Here is a 17,966-nt window from a genome sequence, read left to right on the forward strand (position 1 = left end):
AGGTGGCCAACCGTTTACCCGAGTGGTGACTGCTCCCACAAAGGTAATGCTCCATCTCCCAGTCACCAGCTCTTCTGGTTCGACACCTCTATTCAACCTTTCTAGAGCATCCAGGTGCATCTTCTTAGTCACATCGTCAGTATAAAGAGTCAGAGGATTCTTACCAATGACTATTGTTACAGGTTTCCATATTTTCATGTTTGTTTACTTGTGGGCAGTTTGGGAAAAAGTAACCCTGGGGGAGGAGGTGGGAGTGTTGAATATTTGCTCTCAGCACTGCTTCCCAGTGCTTTTGTCCTCCCCATGTGTCCCAACCCTGCCACATTCTTCCTCATGCTGCTTTCTGTAAGACATTAGTAACATAGGGATGATGTCTATGTCATAAGGGTGCTGTGAGGATAACAGGACATCATTCATATAAAGTCCTAGGCCAAGGCTGCCCCGATAATCCCCAGCTCAATAACTGATGAGGTGGTTGGAAAATTTCTGTGTTTCAGGCCCAGATTTCCCCTCACTTAAATTGGTAGGGAAGCTGTGATTATGGGAGAGTGCTGTGGTTCTCACTCCAGGAACCTGAGAATATTGTGCCTGCATTTACGCAGAAAGAATGTGTCCTGGAATGGGACATTGGAGCTGGCTGTCAGCAGGAGAGTCCTCCTGGGAGATGTGGCCATTGTTGCTAGTGGACGTTCAGGACTCGTGTCCCTGCTTGACTTTGTGTATTCTTCACTCCTGGGGGATGCCTTCCTCCGTTATGGAGCTCTATGCTATTCTGAGGACCTCAGCCATGTGGAGTGAACATGGGTGGAGAGGTGATCCCTCAGTGTAAGCTTGGGACGGAGAAGATTTTCCAGCAGGTGTTTGAGGAAGGAGGGTAGCCAAGCCAGCCACAGCTTGCCCTCTACGGGCTGGGTCTGAGATCCTCTCTCTGCCTTCTGCCCCAAATCACACTCCTCCAGCTCAGATTCAAAGGATGGCAAACCATGGCTCTTGTGTCAGAGGCGGCAGGACCGCTGACATCGAAAAGTGCATGTCAGCAACTTGAGAGGAGAAGCTGCTCTCCAGGTCAGTCTGGCCGCCAGGATGTGCTTGTACATACAGTGTGTGTTTCTTAAAACATTGAAACACTAATGTGCCAGTTGGTGAACAATAATGTCCTTGAGCCCTTGAGTGTTCCTACCAGAGGCCTGGGCATACAGTCTCTCCTTGGGACTCCCAGACTTCCTTATGATCAGCCCACAAAAGGAGCCAAAGTTATGGTACAGCCCCATGGGCACCTGTAGACTGGGCTCCAACAGCACATCCAGTGTCCATTCTGATTCGGTTGCCAATAGGCCCCAAATAGTTCCATATAATCTTTACTTCAAAAACATAGATGAAGGGACTCCTGGGTGGCTCAGTGGCTGAGCGTCTGCCTTCAGCTCAGGGTGTGATCCTGGGATCCTAGCATCAAGTCCCACATCGGGCTCCCTGCCTAAGCCTGCTTCTCCCTCTGCCTGTGTCTCTGCTTCTCTCTGTCTATTTAATTATTTAAATAATTAAATAAATTTAATTATTTCTGTCTCTCAGAAATAATTAAATAAAATCTTGAATAAAAAAAAAAACCATAGAAGCATGAATACAATTTTGGCTTTTTCTGGGAATTCTGACAAATCCTGGAAACTCTCTGGTAAGTAAGCATCTCTGGCAGGCTCATTCTAAGAAACTAGATGTAGGTGCAAATTTCTGTTATAGTGCCATTCTTGGCTGCTCTCATTAGTCCTAAACTCATTCTTCATAACAGCGCAACATGGTATTGGTGTTCCTCTGCCTTAGTTACCTGTCCCCTGCCTCTGTACTTGGAAATACTCTTTCATTCTAAAGCTCAGCTCAAGTACCTGAAGGGCCTAATACAGTCCTTACTAGGCACTCAACAGATATGGGAATAAATAGTGAAAGAAAACATTTATGATGTTATGTTAACTAAAAACAGGCTACCAGATATTAAGCACACAAGAAGAAAAATCCTGCAAAGAAATATGCCACAATAATTATGGGTGACATCTTTTTCCTTTTGATTCTTTCTTGTGTTTCCTAAATGTTCCATAACGAGCACAAATTCAGCAATACATGCTTTTTATTTTTTATTTTTTTTTAAGATCGTATTTATTTATTCCTTAGAGATACAGAGAGAGGCAGAGACACAGGCAGAGGGAGAAGCAGGCTCCATGCAGGGAGCCCGATGTGGAACTCAGTCCTGGGTCTCCAGGATCATACCCTGGACTGAAGGCAGATGCTCAACCGCTGAGCCACCCAGGTGTCCCAGTACATGCTTTTTAAAAAGAACATAATATATGTTGCCCTGTTTCTTACTGAAGAAACAAAAACATGTTCACAGCATAGGGATGCAGTGAGAACCCCAGAGATCTGTGTGAAGAGACTTTCCTGCCCTCCCAGAACTTCCGGGCCCTCCAGGAGACACACTAGGAATGAGCACAGCAAGTAGAAGAGGGGCAGAGAGAGGCCTTGGCAGCGTCTTTGTAGGACAGGCCACTTGGATCCTCTTGAGGGAACTAGTTGGAGTTCCATCCAGCTCGGTTCTCTGAAGCGATCAATGTGTAGTGAGGGATAAAGACAAGCAAGCAAAACCAACAAAAAGCCCAGTGGCAAGGGCTGCACCAAATGCCTTCTGACCCCCTCCCTTAATGACATGCGTGATGATGCTTCTGTGGTCCCCCCTGGAAAGCTGAGGGCAGGTTCGTCAGGACCTGGCTTGACCAGAGCACCACTTTCTCCCACAGTTCAAGTGCATAAATGCCAACCTAAAAAAGAGAATCTAGATATCAGGCCTGATCTTTTGTCCCCAGAAGAAAATGGATGTAAGGATTCAAAGATACTTGGAAAAGCTAATTTTTGCTTGTCACGATGACAGGCAAATAGGCAAATTGTTAGCGATGTGCAAATGAAGAAAACTGCTCTCTCTCCTCGGTAACCTCTCGCCTTTGGTTAATCTGGTGCTTAAGGCAGCACTTTTAAAGTACGAGGACCGCTTTTGCATCTTCCGAAAAATTAAAGCTTTAGAATGGAGGGCACAACTGTAATCAGGGGTTGGAGAGAGAGTTTGGGAATCATTGGTGAGCTGGATGTGAAACTTTTCTGGTTGGAAGCCATAACTGGTGTTTATGACTCAGCTGGAGCAATCGTCTGAGGCATAAGCAGATTCTCCATCAACAACAATCCTGCTCATTTGATCCTGCAATTTGTCATGGTCAGCTCTTCCCAGTTTCTCATTACTTTCTCCCTCTGGTGATGGTGTGTCCTTATTTCAGCTTCAAATCCCCTTCGAGGGTCTCTTTAACATTCTCATGAGTGGAATGCCGAGGAGACCCCCACATAGGCTTACAGAGAGATAAGCCCTCAGCATGGGAGCTTAGAGTCTGAAAAACCAAGGATATGTATACTGGATTTCTTTAATCAAGAACTTGGAAGAAAAAAAAAAAAAGAACTTGGAAGATTCCAAGGACGATATGGCATGTTGTCCTAGCAGGCTACAAGAGGTGGAGAGGGCAACCCTTTGCTTGATCATCAGAGCACATAGTAACATACATCCATGGTAGTTCGTGGAATACTTTTGTCTAGAATGATTTATGTGTTCATCCAAACCAGAGCCAGCCCAAAGTCTTTGGATAAGAGGAGAGGTTTGGTGACCTTCAGTGGAAGGTATTTAAATGTATTGATCGCTAGGTCATGGTCTCTGTAATTATCTTCTATTTAAAGTAAGTTTGGACTCCAGAGTGCTTGTGGGTTTGGATCCTAGCTTTGCCATTTACTAGTTGTAGGACCTTGCACAAGTTACTTAAGCACTCTGAGCCTCACTCTCCTCATCTGCAAAATGGGGAAGATAATAGTGTGTGTGTGTGTGTGTGTGTGTGTGTGTGTGTGTGTGTATTGAACAAGATAGCATTTGGAATAGTTGCCTTGCATATAGTAAGCATGACATTAGTGTTAACAGCAATTGATGATTTTGAGTTGTTACATCACCAACACACAGCGGGAATAATTGCAATCATTACAACTCCAGCCTACAAAAATGTGTGCTATATTTCAATGCTCTTGAAAACCATCCCAAGTGGAAAGCAGAGAGGTCACGTAATGTAAGCAGGGCCACTCTGCAAGCACAGCTGGTGGTACTCAAGTCTCTAGACTCCAACACCTTTTCCACCATGACTACACTGTTTTCCAAGAATGAAGGAAGTAAGCCTGAAACTTTAACACAAGCAAGAAAATGCGACTTCTAAGATTTCACCAGGGCTTAGGGGAATGGCAAGGGGGTTTCACATGGAGTGTGGATGCTTTAATGCAAAGGATCACATGGTCAGGGGAGAGAGGGTTGTGCCCTCTGTATGCCCACAATCTGCGTACCTGTGTGGAAATGCATGTACAAGCATAGTAGCCAGCATATGACTGATCATGAAAGAGAAAGAAACAGCCATTCAGTCAGTCATTTCTTTGTGCAATCATTCATTCTGGGACACCTGGGTGGCTCAGTGGTTGAGCGCCTGCCTTCAGCCCAGGGTGTGATCCCAGAGTTCTGGGATCAAGTCCCACATTGGGCTCCCTGCATGGAGCCTACTTCTCTCTCTTTGCTTATGTCTCTGCCTCTCTTTGTGTGTCTCTCATGAATAAATAAATAAAATCTTTAAAATTTAAAAAAAAAATCATTTATTCTATTCATTCATTTCACAAACACTCATTGTCTATGCTGTGTGACAAATGATATATTAGGGATGTAATAGTGAATGAGACATAATCCTTCTCATCAAGGGTTTTATAACCTAGGAGAGAGGATTGGCAATAAAATGTAATTAGAGGGGCACCTGGGTGGCTCATTGGTTGAGCATCTGCCTTTGGCTCAGGTCGTGATCCTGGGGTCCTGGGGTCCTGGGATCGAGTCCCACATCGGGCTCCCTGCAGGGAGCCTGCTTCTCCCTCTGCCTATGTCTCCGTCTCTCTCCCTCTGTTTCTCATAAATAAATAAAATCTTAAAAAAATGAAATGTAATTAGAATGCAATGTAGCAAAGTGTTAAGTAATAATTATTGTTGTTCCTATTTATAGATGAGGTAAACTAAGTCTTAGAGTGGATAAAATCCAAAGTCACAGAGCCAATCAGTGGCACAGTCCAGATTCAGTTCAGACCCTTCAGGTCCCAAACCCATGCTTTTAATCCCTCTCTGGGAGATGTTAATAGGCGTGCTTGAAAAGAAAATTGTTGTTTTTTTAAGTTGAAAAAAATCTGGGAAATCTGTGAACTAAATGCTCCTCTGAGACAGCCATAACACACATTAGCATATTCAAGGCTTTCAGCCACTTTGTGCTAAGAGGCATTATTTAGAAAAGCATTTCCCAAACATTCAAATTTTTCAGCCAAAGCAATAGTGTACCATATTGTCTATGATCAGGAAACATGTAAAGAATATAGTGTATAGGGAACGCTCCAGAACTCAATATAACTTCTCCTGACATTTTAGCCGGATTAATAAATTGGACAAGACACAGTCATTAATTGGGCCTTCTCAGGTTTTATGATGTTAAATAATTAAATCCTGGTACACTCAAGAGTGAAGGAAGTAAAGAGAAATAGTATTTTTAGGCATGGGTTTCTACGGTGAACAATTTTTAGCGATTGCGTTCTCTACTATCAATTATAGCAGCAGGTAGATTTAAAAATTACAGAAAGTGCCTTTTGTGCACTTCACACTCCTGACAGCAGTGACAGGTACCCACAAAGGAGAAAGCCCCTGGGAAGTGAAATGATGATTTTAGACACGTGTTTTTTATTGTCCAAGAGCAAGCACGTACTTGGTGGGGGGAGTTGGGTGGGGGAGGAAGAGGGTCACTGATCTACTTGGATCTTTTCTAGAAGTTTATTAGGATAGATTTCCCCACACCCCCAAATTTAGTGGTACAAGTTGATTCACAAATGGAGCAAGATTTGAGAGAGGCTCTCTCCAAGGACTTGACCTCCAGTCAATAACTCCAGTGTAAGGCAGACTACAAGAACCAAGGGAAACAGGGGAACGTGCTTTTAGGTGACTTCTACTAAGTAGAAAGACAAAGGCGGGAAGCTCCTCTGCTTGTAAGGTTTTATCAAATACTGGCGTGTCTGGCCTTTGGGTGGGATCTGCTCATCTATTATTGTATCTGCGTTTCACTGTATCCTACTGCGGTGATTTGCCAATAAGTAGGATAAGGGGTAGCAAAGCCCAGTTTGATTTTCGTGTTCCGATGATGCCCAGCTCTAAAGGACATTTATGATTCTTAGCTGTGTGGAGAAAATGAAGTCAGTTCATCTCACTTTCTTCTTCCCAGAACAAGAAGGAAGGAAGGGAGGGAGAAATATAAAAGAGAAAAGCCACTATCTTTAAGCGCATTCCCCTTTATCACTGAATATTTCTTCTTCCTACATATTTTACCATTAGCTAAATTTTCTTCTTCCTTCTCCTGGGCTAATTCTGCACTGTAGAGCTATTAGCATCATTAATATATTTAATCATACTATTCATATCGTTTTCCCTAGACAACACCTTTTTAAAAAGCACTGTTTTAAACAGCACTATTCTCATTTTACTCTTTTTTTCCTGACAGTGTTATTCACTGATCTTACCACTATCACCTCTACCACCGTTAACCACACACATATAGAGATTCTTCGATGCTTCCAGGTCTATACCAGTTACTGTCTATGCTGTATCTCTCCACTTTATACCAACGGCGGGGGAAGAATGCACGATTCTTAATCCTGCTTTAAAGATGAGAAGTCCAAGAGCCTGTGCTGGAATTGTCCAAGGCTTTGCAACCAACACTTTTGTTACATTTCGATTGTTTCTTCCCTACAGTCTGCCCATGTGCAGAAGTTCTCTAATGCTAGACTCTGTGGGCTATTCTCATTACAGGATGTTGTTCTACTCTTTAAACACGTGATTTTTGGCAAATAACAGAGTTAGATAGTGAGTGTGGTTTAGTCATTGGGTTGTTTTGGGGCAATTGTTTTGCAACAATATTTTGTTTGTTGTTGTTGTCATTATTATCTATTATTCTGTGGCATTCAGGTTGCTAGATCAGGCATGTCCAATGTTTCACAATTAATTTGTGTTAGTTTCCTATCGTGGCTGTAACAAATTACCATATACATGGTAGCTTCAAACAACACAAATTTATTATGTCATAGTTCTGAAGGTCGTTGGAAGTCTGAAATGAATCCCAGGAGGCTAAAGCCAGGTGTCAGCTGGGCTAACAGTTGTAGTTTCTAGGGAGAATCTGTTTCTTGCCTCTTCGGTATCATGTGGCTGCACCCACTCCTTGGCTGATGGCCTCATCACTCTATCTCTGTTGCCCTATCTTCTCGCATTCTGAGCCTCTTGCCTCTCTCTTATAAGAATCATTTTGATTACATCAGGCTTATCCAGATGATCCAAGATAGTTTCCCCATCAATAGATCTTTAATTTAATCACACCTGTGAAGTCCCTTTTGCCATGTAAGTTAATATTCAGAGGTTCTGGAGATTAGGATGTGGACCCTTTTTTGGGGTGTGTTATTATTCCATATACCACAATGTTCAACAAAATACTTTGTTGATTGATTAATAAGTGCAGTGAATTGTGCTGGGCTCTGGGGAAAATCACACGGAATAGCATGTGTTTGGGGGATAAAACAGGTTATCTGGAGTTTATACCTTAACAGAAGGAGCAATAAGCAATTGCTTGTACAATTATTTAGCTTATTGTACAATTGTTAATTATACTTTTAACACATTCTAGGAGGAGGAGGTGTGATGAAAGGCAAGGAATTCTGGAGGATCTGGTTAGTTGGGGCATCAGGAAAAGCTTCTGAGACGAAATGCCTTCTCAGCTGAGTTCTGATGTGGGTGACTAATTAGGTGGAGATGAAGGCCAAGAGGAGATACTGGGAGACCACTCATTAAAACTTCAAAATCTGAAGTATCTTTTAGAAGTATTTGAATTCACTAGTCATTAGCTTTTCTTGAGCTAAGGGAAGAAAGAAGCATATTATCAAGAAAGAAATAGTTATTTTTTAAAACTACTCTAAAGTAGGCAAGAAACATTTTCAAATCTTGAATACTATAGAAGTACCTTTCTTGGAGTCATTTGATTTCTTCTACTCGGCAGAAAGGGTAACTTAAATTTGCATTATTACTGCTGTATTTTGAAGATTTTTAAGATCCCTATGAGATTAATGACCTCTAAGTTAGTCTTTAAACAAGTCTAAGGAGATAAATTCTCCAAGATTCCAAATATGGACTTACACCAAAATACAGGATGGAATCTCTGTCAAGATAACTCAAAACGCCCAGAGAAAAGATTGAACAGTAGACTATATATCCAAGCACAGGGTTTAATATTTTCTTCAGTCTGTTAGAGTTCTAAGCCTTCAAGTCTCCAGGGAGCAATTTAATTTAGTGGTCTCTGATATTTAAAGCCTTTCTGTTTCTGTGATAATTTCTTGTCTAATGATCTTCAAAGAGTTTCGTGGAGGCAAAATACATAAGAGATAGTTGGAATCTCATTTAATTTTCACTCTTTAGTTATGAGAAGAAGATCGGTATTTCCCCTACATTTTTGGTCCTTTCATCTTCTTTTTCTGCAAACTAATTGTTTGTGGCCTTTGCTCACTTTTTTTTTTTCTTTTTGATTTTATAAAAGCTCTTTGAATTGTGGAAAAATAATTCTTTGTGTGGCATATTACAAAAACGTTCTCCCTGTTTACTATTTTTTGACTTTGTGTACAGCAGATTTTTTATTAGTCAAATATATTCATATTTCCCTGTGACTTCTGTATCACAAATTACAAATAAAATTGCTCAGATTTTTCTTCTTTTATGGCTCCATATTTAATGATTCAACCTTTAATTCACTTGGGATTTATTTTGCTATAAGAAATAGATAAACATTTAGCTTAAATTTTATTTCCAAATGGCTAGTCCTTTGTTCCATCCATTTATTGAATAAGCCAGTGTTGTACCACTGATTTGAAATGCTATTTTTATCAAAAACAAGAATCTCCAATACACTTGGGTTTATTTTTAGGCAGTATATTTTGTTCCCTTTTCAGCTGAATTTTTCACATCTAGAAGTCTACATTCCCCTGTCATTTATCTCACTGTTCAAAATTTCCTGAGAAGCTTAAATAGGAACTTTACAAACATTGTCAAATAAATAACTCCACGATCAGCAATTTGCTTGAATTTTGATTTCTCATATGTAAAATTAGGATAACAGAATAAGCTTGCCATTGTGTGGAAGAAAGGCTTTAGAAGCTGAATGACAAGTACCTAGCCAACTTTTGGTACGTGTATAACACTCAAATTGTGTTTGCTGTTGCCTTTTATCATTCAGCCCTAATGTGTGCCTGTCACACAATAGAAGCTTAGTAAAGGTCTATTACAAGAATAAAAAAATGACCGTTTATTCTTTAAAAGCCTATCAGTTTCATCCAAGACACTTTTGACTCTAGTACCATTTCTGGTCCCAGCTATCAATGATACGGTTGTCTTCTAGGTACAAATACGGGTTTATTAAGTGATGTAGTTTGGAAAACTTTATTACCTCTTCCAGGGCATTGAAGTAGTACACAAAAAATTGCTCCAAAGTTGTAGGTTACTCTTCCTTGAATGTATGTTCCCTTCAAAAGTAACATTTGATTTTCTAATTGTTTGCCAAGTCACAGTTGAAGATCAGCCATCACTCAAGAAGGAAATTTCCTTATCCTGAAACTCTGATGATAACAAAAATTGTTCTTTATTATTTCATTTGTTTTTCCCTAAACTCAAATGTGTGAGAAAGCACTCACATCCTCTACAAAGTTAGGGTGGAGGACAGGGGAAGAGCAAATACAAGCTGGAGAGGTTGACCAGACAACGAAAGAGAAGAGAAGCTTAAACTATTTCTGTATAGTTTAATTTTGAGCTACTATTTTGCTAGAATTGTCTATAGCAGTAGCGATGTAGTGATGTAGTGATGATGTAGTGATGATGACAGAGGAAGTAATTTTTCTTCTGTGTTTGACGCAGATTCTGTTAAAATGAAAGTGCTAATTCATTTTTATTTTTGCGCACACGCCACACAAAAAAAGGCAAGTCAGAAGTTACATAAATGTTGAGAGGACAAAGCCAGACTCTGGAGTTTTGGGTCTTGTTAAACAGAGTTGGAGTAGAGAAATTTACCCAAACACACACACACACACACACACACACACACACACACACACACTGTTTTGGGCAAAATGGAAGTGATCTAAAAAGTTTGGGGAAGATTACCTCAGCCATCTGAAATCACTGTGTGCAGAGCTCAGCAACTCGTTATGCACAGAAGGGCCCAGTTGATTGTACAGAATGAAATATAGTGATTCATGAATCTTAGAAAATGTTCAATTTCCTGTCCATTTGTAATTTTTTCTAAACCTTACTACCTGAGATTTTCAATTAAAAGAGATGCTAGATATTATATTTTATACTTAATGTGTTTTAAAAAATGAAAGTTCCTGAGATCAGCTTATTTATCTCTCAGTTGAACAACAAGAATTTGTCATGTGACATTTTCTCATAAAAACTGTGCAAACTTAATCCTTCTCAAACCCTTTTATGTCAGCTTTGGGGTAATTTGGGTCCCCAGGAAGCCTAAGTTCCCAGTGTATGCATACACTCCCACACACTCAGCCTTGGCGAACTGGTTCCTGCAGCAATCAGACTCACTTGGGAAAAGCCATTTCAAAGTCTGGTTGCTTTCCTAAGGCAATGGGTCCCCTCACAGCAGTTTATTATTTTTCTAAAATAAATTTTAAAATTCGTATTAATATGGTGCCTGTACTAGAATCTTGTAGAAGATAAGATGAAGACAAATGAGAAATGGCTGCTAAGTTTTTCATAGCTCGAGGATGACTCATGATAGACTAAGATGACTTACAAAAAGATCATAATTTCATTTTATGTGTAACCCCAATTACACTTTATTTTATGTAGTGCTTATTTGAAGCAATATTTTATTTTTACATTAGGATATGTTGGATGTATATTTCAGTATATTTGCATTTTACTTCTGTTTATGAATTTTTGTATTGGAGATGTATTAAATACTCTGTTTTACTGATTTCAAGTACTTAAAATATGTGAAGTAAATTCCAAAATATGCTGAATTTTTACTCCAGTATTTGAATAATTCTTTAGTATAGCACTAGAAGCCCTTTCAATCTGCCCCTTGTCTACATTTCCAGTCTCCCTTCCACTATCTCTCACCAGTGATAAATATGTTTATCTATGTTTCCTTTCCCATATAGCGCTCACATCTGGCTTCCTCTCTTTCTTTGCTGGAGGCCCCTTCTCCTACCTGTGTTGTTTACATTGAATAAGCAAAACTGGTAGAATGGAATCTTAAAGCAAATTCATTCTTGACTCCCCCTCCCACTGCCTCACAGTGCTTTAAATGGGTTGATGGCCCCAGGGGAAATAAGGAGACTCTATCTCCACTAGAGCACACACTCTGAATATAATTCTCTTTTAATGTGGATCAAAGTGGTGTGAAGTAGGTCTTGAGTATGCCTCTGAGATGTTTGTGAATGTAGCATGTCCCTGCAGCTCAGGGGTGGTTAGGAAGGGCGTCTGTTCCAAGTTATAGGGTGTGCCTGGGGGAGCAGCATAAAGCCGAGGAGGCTCCCCTCCTGGCCCGATGGGTGCACTCTAATACTGATCTAATAAAGATACGATTCAAGCGTGACAAGGTACACATGAATTGAACCACATTCAATTTTCAGTGTCAGAGTCCTGCTTATGCACATGTGCACACAGGAGCAAACACACACACACACACATTCCAGCAGCAGGCAATGCCTTGTTTTGTATGCAAATGAGAATAGGAGGGGTATAAATAATCCCCTCAAAGTAGGTAACACAAAACCATCTGGGTGGTCTTTACAATGCAGCCTGCAATTTTCTTCTTTCTGTTCCTTTCCTATCCTGTCTTGTGCTCCTTTCTGCCCCCCTCCCTGCAACCCTCCTGGTGCCAGCTGAACGCTAGCTTGTTTCTTGCTTCAGTTAATCATGGATGATGTTTGTTATTTTCAGCACACAGTAGATAAGGACACGAGCCATAGCTAAAGGATTGGCAAAAAGTGGACTTGGAATGTCAACTGCACTGTGGTTGATGAATAGGCAGTTTACTAAGGTCCCTAAATGTGGTTCCACTTTTACGTTTGTTCCTACAAAAGTCAGACCCCATTGCTCTACACTGCCGAGTTCTGCCCACCAGCTCCCTAGAGCAGAAGGACTCTCTTCTTTCCTCCACCCTGCATCATGCATTTCACAGGGACAATGGCTCGAGTCACATTATTTGTATTTTACCAGAATCAGAAATGCATGCAAAGCAGGACATTGAGGGTGCAGAGTCCTGCTTGTGAGGAATTACTCGCCTAGGAACAGTGGTTCAATTAAAAGTAACTATATCCCAGGAGTAGCAGTGAGGCCTGCAGCACAGTGGGGAAGAACTTGGGCTTTAAAGACAAACAGACCCGGGGCTCAATGCTTTCATCGCCACTCATTAGCTTTGTAATCTCTTTCTCCTAGTCTCAATTTCCTCACCTGTAAAATAACCCCCACCCCCTAGGAGCTCCGTTAAATAGGATCACACATGTCAAGTGCAGTGCTGGTATATTATCTAGACACCAAACATGTGCCCAGCACAATGGAGGCAACAAAGATGGGCAAGATGCAGACCTGCTGCCTTGATAAGCTTATATCTTAATATGAAAAATCTATGTAAACTTAATATTTTGATATCTCTGAGCCTTACTTTCCTCATCTATGACATGCAGACAACAACAATACCTACTTTGGAAGATTGAGTGATGAATGTACATAAAACATTTAGAACAACACTGGCACACTGTAGTACTTCAAAAGGTATTTACGACGATGGTGGAGAGCAGTTAATATTTTGTGGAGAGGATTAGGAATTATTTGACAGGGAAATTGATGGAGGCATGAGCTCGAAGGATGGGCCTGGTATCAGGAGAGTATCCTCGGTGGAAGGGATGATTGGAAACAAGGGTACAGAGGTGGGAAGGTTAAGGTGAGCTCACGAAAGAGACAGTCACTCCATTTTGGCTGCAGCAGGGGGTACACAACAATAACAGCAGAAATCCAGGAAGGCTTTTTGAGAATCTTGAAATGCTAAGTGAAAATGTATACCTTACTGGGTAGGCAGCATAGAGATCATAAGCAGGGGGGAATAATACGATCAGAGATAGGCACTGGAAAAATTAATGTGTCTAACGAAGTAAGGGAAATCAGAATTTCCATCAGTGATGCAAATGAGAAGCTAGTGGCACTCTGTTTATTCATTCAACAAATACTTCTTTGTTAGGTGTGAGGCGCCATCCTAGGCATTGGCTGTACAATGGTGACCAAGGCAGAGTCTGTCCTCCTGGAGCTTATAGTCCTACTTGGAGAGATGGATAAACAGGCAACCGCCCAGGCTATATCATTTAAAACAGTGCAGGTTCCATGGAGGGGCCTACAAGAACTTCAACACGATGGGTAGGTAGAATGAGTCAGGGATGGACTCCCTGAAGAAACAAAACAATATATGAACTGAGATCTGAAGGATGGGAAGTCCACCAAGTTGAAGGATGAGGGAGAAACTGCTTTGCACATCAAGGCACTGAGGCGGAGTGACAAGATCAAATTCACTGTACAGAAAGGCCTTTCTGGCCTTGGTGTGGAAAATTCTTTGGAAGGCAGGCAAGAGCAGAATTTGGTTGGACTCACTAGGATGCTAGAGCAGGAGTGACATCAAAGGGTGATTGTGGGAATCGTTCACACAGTGATACCATCATGCCCTCAAAACACAATGAACCTCATGGGCAAAAGAAGACCATATTGCAGGATTCCACTTAGATGACATTCAAGAACAGGACTGAGTAAGGGACAGGGATAGATGGTAGGGGGCTATAGGTTCAGGCTCACAGAGATCCCCAAAATGCTGAGTTATAAGGAAACCAGAGTTAAGTGAACAGGCCAGACCACCCTGCCCTAGGTGTGGGTGGAGAGGATGTCTTTTTTTTTTTTTTTTTAATCACAGTCATCTGTGACCAACACAGAATAGCCAGACCCCAAAAAAGAAGCCATTAAAGATGTTATCACCAGTCCTTACTCACACCAAGACATCACAAGAATGATAAGGCCACAAGCTTCCTGGTCAGTTCTAAATAAAAGACTGTCAGTGGAGGCCCACATTGGCAACCCTGACAGGACCCCTTCACTTTTGAGAGTTCTTTCTTTCTTTTGAGAGCTCTTTCTTTCTTTCTTTCTTTCTTTCTTTCTTTCTTTCTTTCTCTCTTTCTTTTCTTTCTTTTTCTTTCTTTCTTTCTTTCTTTCTTTCTTTCTTTCTTTCTTTCTTTCTTCTTTCTTCTTTCCTTCCTTCCTTTCTTTCTTCTTCTTCTTCTTTCTCTTCTTTCTTTCTTTCTTTCTTTCTTTTCTTTTCTTTCTTCTTTTTTTTTCGTAAAGATTTTATTTATTTATTCATGAGAGACACAAAGAAAAAGCCAGAGACATAGGTAGAGGGAGAAGCAGGCTCCCTGTGAGGAGCCTGATGCGGGACTCGATTCTAGGACGCCGGGATCATGACCTGAGCTCAAGGCAGACACTCAACCACTGAGCCACCCAGGCTTCTGTCCCCTTTCTTAATAAACTTCTACCGCTTTACTCACTCTCCTTTGTCCACAAGATTCATTCCTTGACTCTGTGAGACAAGAACCTAGCTATGGTGAAGGCTAAGCACAGGGCCATGGAAAAGTGAGTCCTCAGTAAGTATTGGTTGTTGCTATTAAAGAATACTTGGAGGCAGAAAAGAGGGAAGCTGTCCACGTTTGCGCCAACTGCTTCTCCTCTCTGGGGCACCTGAAGGGATGGGGGCTAAGGATGGGGATTGGAGGAGGAGGAGGGGGAGGAAGAGGAGGACCAAAACAGTGAGTGGGGGAATGTCAGGCTGACCAGGGAGCATGCCCTGCTGGGGTGCGAGCTGAGCATTTCTGGATTGAAATCCTTCCACTCCCTCCCAGCCAGCAACTGCAAAGGGTGTTGTGATGGGAAGACAAGGAATTGGTATTTCGGATATAAACTCCATAGGGCACAAAAATAAAGAATGCCGTTTTACATGGGATAGTTTGAAGTTGAACATTTTGTAACTATGTATAACTGTGAGTGTGATGTATATATACCGTGATGTTATTTAAGGAAACGACAAAAAAATCCGCATCACTTGCCTTTGTACATGGAGACACGTTTCCTCTGTGCATTATTAAGTAGTGAATATTATGATACTATATCTGCATGTTATTTGAACACTTGAAAAGAATTTTAATTAAAAGCCCAATCCCTCCTAGAAACCAGTGGATTCCAAAACTTCTCAGGTGGAATTTGGGGAAATATAATTGGCACAGAGTCAATGACCAAGAAAGCAGGTACTCCAGGGATTCACATCTTTTTCTTCCTTCTCAAGGGGACTGGCTTGTGATATCTCATACTGTCAGTCAGCAGCATCATGTTCATTGGTTAGGCCACAAAGTGCTAAAGTGACTTTATTTCAATGAGGATAAAAAGGAATTTACATATAAAACAGAAACCTATTGTGTCACACACAGAAAAACTACAATTCTGGAATAGGAGGCATAGAATCTTATTTTATTTTATTTTATTTTATTTTATTTTATTATTTTTTTATTTGTTTTTACTGGAAGCTACTGAAAAAAATCAGCATTTTGAGGCCTAGCTAGATTTAATATTATACTCTCATTCAGAATGTGAGCTGAGAATTTTGTAAACATTCGCAGCTCTGTCTGCCTGTATTTTAACTGAAAATCGTCCAACAATTGGACACAGGGTGTTCTGAAAGCGCTATCTCTGAACAATAATGATACTGATAATAATTATATTGGCTACCACATTTATTAACAGTTTTTTATGTAGCAGGTATTGCGCTGAGCATTTTGGATGTATTAGCTCACTTACTTCCCACAACAAACCTATGAGAGAGGTATTTTAGGCATTTAATTATACCCATTTTATGGGTGAGAACAATAAAGCTCAGACTAGGGTGACCAACTGCTCAGATTTTCCCAGGATGTGGGACATTCAGTGCTTATCCCAGGAAAGTCCTGGGCAAACTGGATGAGTTTACCTTTCTATAAAAGTGACCAGTTTGTTTTTTAAATGGTAGAGAGAAAATTAACCTCTTCTCTTCTTGGCTGGTTAGTTTTCCCACCTACTACCAGCCCAGCTCTAGATGATAGTCTACGATGGTTAAATAGCAAAAACATTCTTTGGCAGCATGAGGAGGGGGGAAGGGTCTAGGTTGAAACTGGGGAATAGTATTTCACATGATGTAATTGAAAATGTCATTTTGCCTCTCTCTGTTCTCAAATCACTGAGCCAGGGAGGCTGCACCTCCCTTTACAACATTTCCAAAGGGCTTGCACGTCAGCATAATCTGGCATTCAAGGTGAAGACCCACTCACCTTGGGAAGCGGGTAGAGATGACACAATGGTTGGCCAGGGTCCTGCTTACAAAACTCCAGGGAATGACACACCACATCAGCATTCATATCTGTGTTAAGCCTGGAGGGAAAGGGGACAAAACAAAGGCTATTTAAGATCTCTCAGGCATTTAAGAAATAGAACCTAATTCAAAGGAAGGTAAATCCCCAGAATGGATTCTAGCACAATGTTTGAGTCCAGGCCCATCTAGCTGCCAGGTCATAATGAGCTCCTGCCCTGTCGCTCTCTCCTCTGTTTAGGATAAGGTCCTGGGGGTGGAGGGGGCATGGACGGCAATGGGCTATGGTCAGCCTCTCACACGGGCACTGTGATTCTTTTTAGGAGAAGCCACAAATAAAACTGGGAAAGGAAAAATGGACAGGGGTATAATCTGATAGAAACAATATTTTAAGGTTTTCTAGGCCTTATAGCAAAAAATCATGTGTGATAAAGCCTTAAATACCTAAAATTATTTTCTTAGGCATAATCCAAATTCTCTCTTTCCCTTTAAAATAAATATATTTCTTGACCTTTTGGAAGAAAATAAAATATAGTTGATTGTCTCCATCCCTGATGGTGTAAGGAAATTGTTCCTCAAACATTTTGGTTTATATTTGGTTTGAAGGGGCTAAAGCAAACCTTCCATATCCATTTTCCACCTGACATTCCCCAAACTCTTCTTACCAAGAAGAATGAGAACAATGTGCTGCTTCAAAGAAAGGAACAATTAGAGTATTTTTTTTAGTAACTTTTCCAAGTAAATCATTGATTCAAACCCAATCCAACCAAAACCAAACCAAACAACAAAAAGAATCCATAAACATGGACTGGTAATATCTAGAGACTAATCTCAAAAAAACCGGTCTAGATTTTAGAAGATACTTTTTAGGGTTTCTTCCCAGCTCACTTGACCATATAACTATCTCCCTTCACCCACAGGGGCAGGTTCTTGGCAATTGTGTTTGAACTCCCTATCTCTGGGCCAGTTGATTGGACCTCATTGGATGACACTGGACAAGTATAATCAGTCAGATTATCTTACGGAAACTTAGAATTAGTACTAAAGACTTCAACTTCATTCTGGGCTGTTCTCAGGATAACAGGAGCTATAATGACTTTGGACTGTAATGTCATTTTCTGCCATATGGACTGAGTGGTTGGAAAGTTAATCTATAGGATAGGGTGCAGGGGTCAGAACCCAGTGGGTGCAGTGAGGAAGCCTGGGGAGAACATGCCCCGGTGTTCTGGTGGCTTCCAAGTCCTGATTCCATCTCTGTCTGAAGCCTAGCAAGATAGCTTCTTAATCTTTTGTGAGCATCGGAATTACGAGGAAAAAGAGAGAATCATCTGCTTGTCCCCAGGGTTCCTTCATGAGAGGTGGAGG

General features: G+C 41.0%; 1 protein-coding gene across 1 annotated transcript in view; it reads right to left on the reverse strand.

Moving 5' to 3' along the window:
* Nucleotides 1–17,966, reverse strand: part of AOAH (acyloxyacyl hydrolase) — a 161,559-nt gene that overhangs the window by 102,600 nt on the left and 40,993 nt on the right. Inside the window, 1 exon segment of the mRNA XM_038557345.1 lies at nt 16,564–16,663. Coding sequence (XP_038413273.1) covers nt 16,564–16,663 — 100 coding nt within the window.

The sequence above is a fragment of the Canis lupus genome, chromosome 14 (assembly GCF_011100685.1).
Source record: "Canis lupus familiaris isolate Mischka breed German Shepherd chromosome 14, alternate assembly UU_Cfam_GSD_1.0, whole genome shotgun sequence".
In the NCBI taxonomy this organism is placed as follows: domain Eukaryota; kingdom Metazoa; phylum Chordata; class Mammalia; order Carnivora; family Canidae; genus Canis; species Canis lupus.